At 41.4% G+C, this 7,370-nt stretch overlaps 1 protein-coding gene across 2 annotated transcripts; it reads right to left on the minus strand.

Annotated features, from left to right (window-relative positions):
- Positions 1 to 587: 587 nt before the first annotated feature.
- Positions 588 to 7,125, minus strand: MGST1 (microsomal glutathione S-transferase 1). 2 transcript variants are annotated; one of them, XM_066549731.1, is made up of 4 exons: positions 6,998 to 7,125; positions 4,719 to 4,869; positions 3,808 to 3,902; positions 588 to 1,777 (listed from the first exon to the last, which is right to left on the minus strand). In XM_066549731.1, exons 2-4 carry the CDS (start codon positions 4,842 to 4,844, stop codon positions 1,531 to 1,533), a joined length of 468 nt encoding a protein of 155 aa, XP_066405828.1. In that variant the 5' UTR covers positions 4,845 to 4,869; positions 6,998 to 7,125; the 3' UTR covers positions 588 to 1,530. The 2 variants fall into 2 exon arrangements, with proteins under 2 accessions (XP_066405828.1, XP_066405829.1); XM_066549732.1 differs by having other exon boundaries at positions 6,981 to 7,097.
- Positions 7,126 to 7,370: the final 245 nt, after the last annotated feature.

Consider the following 7,370-nt stretch of genomic DNA (forward strand, 5'->3'; position numbering starts at 1 on the left):
TCAATATTAACTTATCGATTTCAAGTTCCACCTTCTCCTCTTTGGTAGACATGATTCAAATACATCCAACTACTTACTTACTACACTTAAATTGCAATAAAAACCCTCTTTCTTTGGATTAATCCAGTCTCTCTGAAGTCTTCCCCATTCCTCCTGCCACCCTTCCGAGTTGCAGCCTAACACAACAGTGCACCAACCTCCACCTCACAACTGTGGGTAGGTAGGAAAGCCCTCCAGTGTTATTTCTTGCAGTACTACAACTACTGCTCCCATGCAAAAAGCAGAACAAAAATCTTTGATATGAGGAAGCAGCAGTGAGAACTCTCCATCTCCTCTCTGGAACTCTCAGTCTCCCTTATGGACACAGCTTCTGGGGTAGGAAAGGAAACCAAATGTGTTGTGCTCTGACTTCTGCCATTTAAAACTTCTCAATGACCAGCACACTGCATATAAAGACACTTGAAATCTCTGTCACTTGAGTGACAGAGACTCAAAATCTGGGTCACTTGAAGTCTCCTGCTATTATTTAATCCAGAGCTACTAAAGAACCCCAAAAATAACCAACCAAACAAAAAGAAGCCAAGGAAAAGTCTTTAAAGAATGTATTTCAAATTAACACATCATAGAAAAGATGTAAGCAAAGAGCAAAACTTCCTATCAGAAACATATTTATGACAGTATGACACATAAACTAATTATATATGTACATCTGGATTACTTGATAGCTACATTTGCAAGTGTCATTCATTTTATGCTGAATTTATTCAAAAATGAAAAAAAAAATCCTCTAACAAAGGGTCTACACTTCATCCAGTCACAAAATGAACATTTGCAGGAACTCCAGCAAAAATAATTACTTAAAATTTTTACTAGTTTCTCCAAAGAATTTAGCACAAGTATGTTTTTCTTTTTAATCTATTCAACTGAAAGAAATGGAGCTGCAATGGTTTAGGTTTTTTAATCCCAAAGTGGATTATACAAACATTTTCATCAAAGATTTTTTTACAACAAGACTAGCATTACTGGTTATATCTTATTATTAAGGTAAGCTCTCTTCAAAGAACTGTATGATTGGAATCTCTTCCTGATACATAGTGACATGCTATTTGCTGGCTGCAGTGAGAAGAGTCAAAATGAAAACAAAAATACAAACAGGCTTTTTTTTTAATCTTGTCTTTATTGATTTAGACTTCAGAGCTACAGCCAAAAATAGTGCATCTGTAGAAAATTATCAAACACTCTATCAATACAGCATCATGGCATGTTTAGAATTGTAAGCACTTGACAAATCGCAAAGGGAACATCCAATCTAGTATTTGGCAGTGCAACCCATGCACAGGGAATACAGGGAGAAGGATTCTTTTTTTTTCCTCCAAAAAAATAAACACTTCTGAACAGGAACAAAAAGCTTTTGTTCAAAAGAAGAATTCCAGTTACCACGGAAGACTCATTGGCTCACTCAAGACATGATGGTACAGTGCCGGGAACTTTGTGTGGAATGTCGAAGGGGACACAGAAGCTACAGCTCTGCTACAGGAGCCACGCTGTCTTCAGGACTCTGTAGGCCATGGAGAAGGTCACTGAGTAGCCAACTGCCCAAGACAAACCTCTGCCAGGCTGGGGAAGAGGGATCAAGTATGCAAAAGTGTGAAAGATCCTAGCCCCTACAAAGATCCTGAAGTGCAGCAGGGCCGTGGACAGCTCAGGGCCACTCAGAGCATACAGCAGTCCAATGCCAACAAATGGGACAATGTTCTCCAGGTCATTCAGGTGGCCTCTGGAGAAAGAAGCAAAGTTAAAGTGTATTTTGTTGAATAAACCACTTCCAGCCTTATTATTTTTCAGCACCTTAAGAGCATGCCACTATTCAACAACTCTTGGCTTCCTCTGCAGAGGGGACCTGATTCATTACTGAAATGATTTTGGCATGTTCGCCTGACATCACTCTGGTCTCTCCTGCTGCACCCTACATTTTCAAGCTTCTGATCTTCTGTATGAAAGGTATTAGTTTTTCCCCAGGATCTTGGTTATACTAAGGACTTACATGAGGTGTCTGAGTGCAACTGGGTGTGCAAGAATGCAAAGTCAGGTAAGAAAAGAGGTAGCTGTTTTCTTGGAGCTTCTCTCAATTAACATCAATTAACTGGAGAGCTGTGACTGAAGCTATTACAGTTCATGGCCATGGCCTTAATCCCATAAATCCAGTTTGTGGTGTCCATAAAGAAAATATGAAATATCCTACATAGGAGCTGCTATGTTCATCAAATGTTCATGAAGTTCCATCATCTTGAAGAAGGTTATTTTTGAACATCTAACAGGTGTGACAGTTATGCTTTTCGTTCATTTTCTTCACTTTGAGCACTAAAATAGCTGAAAAAATGTTTCAAATTTTGAAACCTTAATTTACTAAAAATGTGTTGAGAATGAACTCATATATCTTGAAGTGTTCTTTCACACCCCTTCCTAAACCTTCCCAGCTCCCTTCACCTCTTTAGATAAATTATACTTCCAGCCCAATTTACTGATTGAAACAATGTCTAAGCCTAACTAATGATGTCAAATTTCAGAGTCAACTGGAATTAGGTCATGGCACTGTCTTGCAGCTGCTTTTAGAATATATTTATAATTACAAAGAAACATAGCCCTCCAGATTTTTTTATTCTCATTCCCCATAAAAGTACTCTGAAGAAAGTAATTCTTTTTCTTGAAAAAAAAATCTCTTTTTCTCCACAAACTGAACACATTCCAATCACTTATACAAAAGAGAAGCCATGCTAAATTTATGTGGCATTATCTATTGCCATGAAGCTTGTAGGAGAAAACGTATTAAACTTCTACTAAGAACCACAGTTGGGAGGATAATAAGGATGCTGCAACACCAACATAGTAACTAGAACCAAGCTTACTTACTAGGTCTAGAGATGTCTGAGAAACTACACAAAACAGGATTTGAAAATTTAGTGTTTTAAAAATCTATTCTGTGAAAATTACATGCTGGTTGTCATTTCTCTACCACAACAGTTTGAGTTAAATGAGTGATAAAGTTAGTCTCAACTTAGCTGGTCTCTTACCATTTACAAAGAGAAAGGAATTACCCCTCACCATAAAAGTTCCCACTTTTATGTAACACCCATGAAATTAAGCAACAGCTTCCCTGAACTACTCAGGGGCACAAAAAGAAGAAGCAGAACATTTTTACAGCCCACTTAGATTAGGCTCTTCTTTCTGAGATTTTAATCCATAAGAGGCATACAGAAATATGTTTGTGAAACAACAGCCATTATTTGCAAGGACGCAGTGTTCTTAAAACAGCACTGGTACATATTTTCAAGGTCTTCCCTAATGGAGGTTTAAACGAGAAGAGTTCACTGACAATTCAAGTTTTTGCTACAGAAATAAACTTAGCTTCATCAAGGAATAATCCTATAGAAAGCATTCAATTAAAACTTTCCTTGTTAGTATAGGTGTATCAAACAGCATCCCAAAATTTAGGATTTTGGAAAATTTTGCCATGAGCTACATCAACTTATGGTTATATTTTACAGTGTACTCACCACTTTGCCCATCAGACAGGACACCACCCAAGAGTCAGCTATTATAACTAGACAGAGGCTTATTGTTTTTAGAATGCACAATGACCATTTGAGCGTGGAATGGTTTATTCATTTAAACTAATTAATGTATTAGATTGCTACATACAGCACCATGAAACACACACAAGCTTGACCAAGAATGGGGTGAAATTAACTCCTTGATTTAATATTAGTCTCTTATTTAAAATAACTTTTTCAGGTTCCTATGTATTACCTGCGTACACGTTCAACATCTGGATCAGTCCTCAGGAATTTCTTAGCACTCTCCCCTTTTCCAAATGATGCTGTATCTTCTGGGTTGACAAATGCCTGTTTCAAACACAAGCACACAAGTGACATTAGTAGCCAAAATGTTTTATCCAGTCAAAGCAGCTTGCTATAAAGGTCACTCTTTTTGCCAATGCCTCAATAACCTCACTTAACTTACCTGAAGTTAAAAGCACAGGGAATAATACAATGTTTGCTGCTTTCTTGAGCCCAGCCTGTACATTTGTGTGCTGACAAATTAATGCAATGCAATTTATGCACTTAAATAAAGCCTTCTTGTGAGATGAACAAGCCTGCAGTAACCCCAGTAGGCTGACAGAACATAGGCACCTACAAGGTGGAAGCTCTCAAGTCTCTTTTTCACCATTCCTGACAAATTATCTGAAAGTCCTTTTGGATCCCTTCCTTCTGCAGAAGCCTACACAGCAACAGCATCAACAGCCTTATTCCCATTCTCATTTATGACCAAGGAAGTGTCTCCCTTTCCTCTTAGGTACAAATTCTTACACTTACATGACCCATTATTACCTCAAAATACTGCAAGATACTACTTGAAAAGAACATTTAATTCAGGCAGTGCAGACTCAATGTACAGTTGATTTCTCCCTGCTGACACATGTAGTAACAGATGCATTCTGTGGACTGCTAAGGCAGATACAAGTCAAGAAAATATTTTGATTTTAGGAGAGCTACATGATTGCTTTCCAAGGCAGCCTTGATCCCAATTTGTGAAATATCCTCAGTCTCAGAATTCTAGAGATGCATATATATATATATATATATATATATACATGAGATCTCTGTATTTCAATATAAACGGTCAGTCTGTTCTCCCAGCCAGTATTTCCAAAAGATTACCTTCCTTGTGATCCTGAAGTATGCTGTTATCAGACTCATTAGCATCATCTTCAGAAGAACAATGGCTGTGTAAGTAGCGTAAGCCCGGAAGACTTCATTGTCAATTAACTGAGTCGATTTGGCCATTTCTCCCCCTTCTCACTGATGACCTCTAAAAAACATTAAAAGTTAGTTAAAAAAAAAAGACATCGTTGCAATCCAAAGTTCTGACAAAAACAGTCTGCTAATAGCCTTGTTTTTTTAGCATCACTGCAATTACAGCATGATTCTGCCACCGTGGAAAGTTTCTTTTTAAGCAATTTTCTACCCTTTTTTTTCACAATAGCATAATATAATACCTTAAGATGATAAATTATAATATTTTGCTTCCATTATAAGTGCTTATTAAACTGTCAAAGTACAAACTACCAAAATATTTAATGTAATTGCAGAAACAACACTTAGTCACAGAAATTAGTACTCTTCTGAAATAACACAAGGATTTAGACCAATTTTAGACCAATTCATTTGAATTAGCAAATTTCCCTAAGCAGTTACCAGGATAGGAGGAGTATGTGACAATACTATGAACTATGAAATGTAAAGAAGAAAATTAGTATTGCCTACCCTTTTTTGTGTGTAAAATGACACAATTATAATTGCACTTCAGCTTTCAAACTAACCAGTATCTTCCTACCCAGCAGTAACTTGTGATCAAACCGAGTTAAACATGCATTTTTCCCCTTTGAGACCTTGTTCTTAAAAATTGCTTTTAGCATGACTCACAGGCAAAGATTAAGTTGTAATGACAAAAAGGAGAGGACTATTTCTGCTTTTATCATGGGAGGTTTAAACTAATGAAGTCTCTTTCCAATGAGACCGTACCAAATCCACAATCCTATGGAGGCAGTACCTTTTATCAACACCAGGAAGTTAAGAGGTGCTGAGGAGTGAATGCAGGTGGAAAAAAAAGCACATCCCCGTGCACATTTAATTTTTGCACTGCCCAGACCCAGGCTTTTTCCTCACCAAGTGCTTCAACCATGCATTTAGTGACTAGGAATCCATACAACTAGGATGTCTTAGCTTCACTAGAGACCCAAATAAATGATTTTTTTTTTTTGTTACAGCTAACTCACTTCCTGCGATATAATTTTAACAATAGTAATAAAAATGTTAATATTCACTTGATTACACTTTTAACAACCTCTCATCTCCCTTTCAGCACAGTCAGCTATTGCCAAACAAGGGGAACTTGATGAGCAAAGAGCACGATGGAAGACTTGCTCTGAAGGCGTGTCCTCGTTGAGGAACCGGGCAGGATGGAGGTAAGTAGATGTTTACTCAGTGAAAACAAAGCTCAAACAAGCCTTGCCTGGACCTGCCTGCTGTGGTGATGGGACTCTGCTCCCTCTTTTATCCTTGGGTCACTGGGCCCAGCACAGGGTCTGCACACCCTGGGAAATTAATTCAATGTAACTCTCCCTCCTCTCTCACTACAGTCCAGCTCCCAAGATAAACAGCGGCTTGGCGAAGGCCCCTCTCAGAAATGGACAGTAACTGTTCCCATTCATTTTAACAATCTCGTTAACATGTTACAACAGAACTGTCCCGCTACTCTTAACTTTGTATCACAGCAAAAAGCACACAGTGCTCCACACAACAAAAAATAAAGTAAATCCGCGGCGCCAGAGCATTTTCCCCTAAACTATGCTGTAAATGCAGCCAAGGATGATGCCAAGTCATTGGCATGGGACAGTGTTCAGCAGCACTTTGGGAGCTTCACCACATTTATCCATCTCCCCTCGCTGCCCTCCGAGCTCCCGGCATGCCCAGCCCAGGCCCTGCCTTCAGTACAAAATGGAAGGGCACCGAAAAACCCGGGATTTCAGCGCCAGCGGAAACCGCAAAAACAAGCCCCAAATACACAAACAGCACGGGGTTTGAAGGGATATGCCCATTACGGTCACAAACAGCCTGACGTACAGGGGTAGTAGTAATAATAATAATGGTAATAATAATGGTATGGCTCCGCAGCCGCCGTGCTCAGACCCTCCCGCCGCCCCCGCCACGCGTGTCCCGGGGCCGCGGGGGCCGCTTTCTGTGCGTGTTTCAAACGCGACTTCTCCAAGCGCCGTGTGGCCGCTGGCTCCGCTCCCAATCCAGCTGCAGATTTCCGGCCCGGCCCCCGGCAGATGCCGCCTCCCCTGGTAGCCCCTCACGCCGCGCTCCCCGCACCGCCCTCCCGCACCCGGGCGGGCTCGGACCCCGCAGCGCCCGCACCTCGGCCGTGCCCGCACCTCGGCCGTGCCCGCGGCGATCCGAGCCCCGCTGCTCCCCGGCGGACACTGAGGCTCGGCCCGGCCCGGCCCCGCCTCGCCCCGGCGGCCGCGGAGGCGGGTCCCGCCCGGGCCGCCCTCACGGAGCCCCGCGGGCTCGGGGCGGGAGCGGCGAGTCAGGCCCGGAGCACGGCAAAACTGGGAGGAAGAGAGGGAAAACGTGTGAGAACGAGCGAGGGAAAGCTCTGCTGTCTGAACACCCTTGGGCAGAGGGAAGCAAAGGCTGTCACCCAGACAGGCACTCGTAGTGACAGCCAAGTCCAGCGATTGTGCAAATTCCCAAGAGGGCTCAAACCTTACCTAAAATCTCAGTATTTTGTTCCTCCCTTGTTCT

Source organism: Molothrus aeneus, chromosome 5 (genome assembly GCF_037042795.1).
Source record: "Molothrus aeneus isolate 106 chromosome 5, BPBGC_Maene_1.0, whole genome shotgun sequence".
NCBI lineage: Eukaryota > Metazoa > Chordata > Aves > Passeriformes > Icteridae > Molothrus > Molothrus aeneus.

Bases quoted from the DNA above. Each gene is read 5' to 3' on its own strand.
- MGST1 (XM_066549731.1), bottom strand. From the start codon at position 4,844: ATGGCCAAATCGACTCAGTTAATTGACAATGAAGTCTTCCGGGCTTAC. The intron at 3,903-4,718 runs GTAATCTTTTGG...TGTTTGAAACAG, and splicing joins ACTTCAGGATCACAAGGAAG to GCATTTGTCAACCCAGAAGA. The intron at 1,778-3,807 runs GTAATACATAGG...TTCTTTCTCCAG, and splicing joins GATGTTGAACGTGTACGCAG to AGGCCACCTGAATGACCTGG.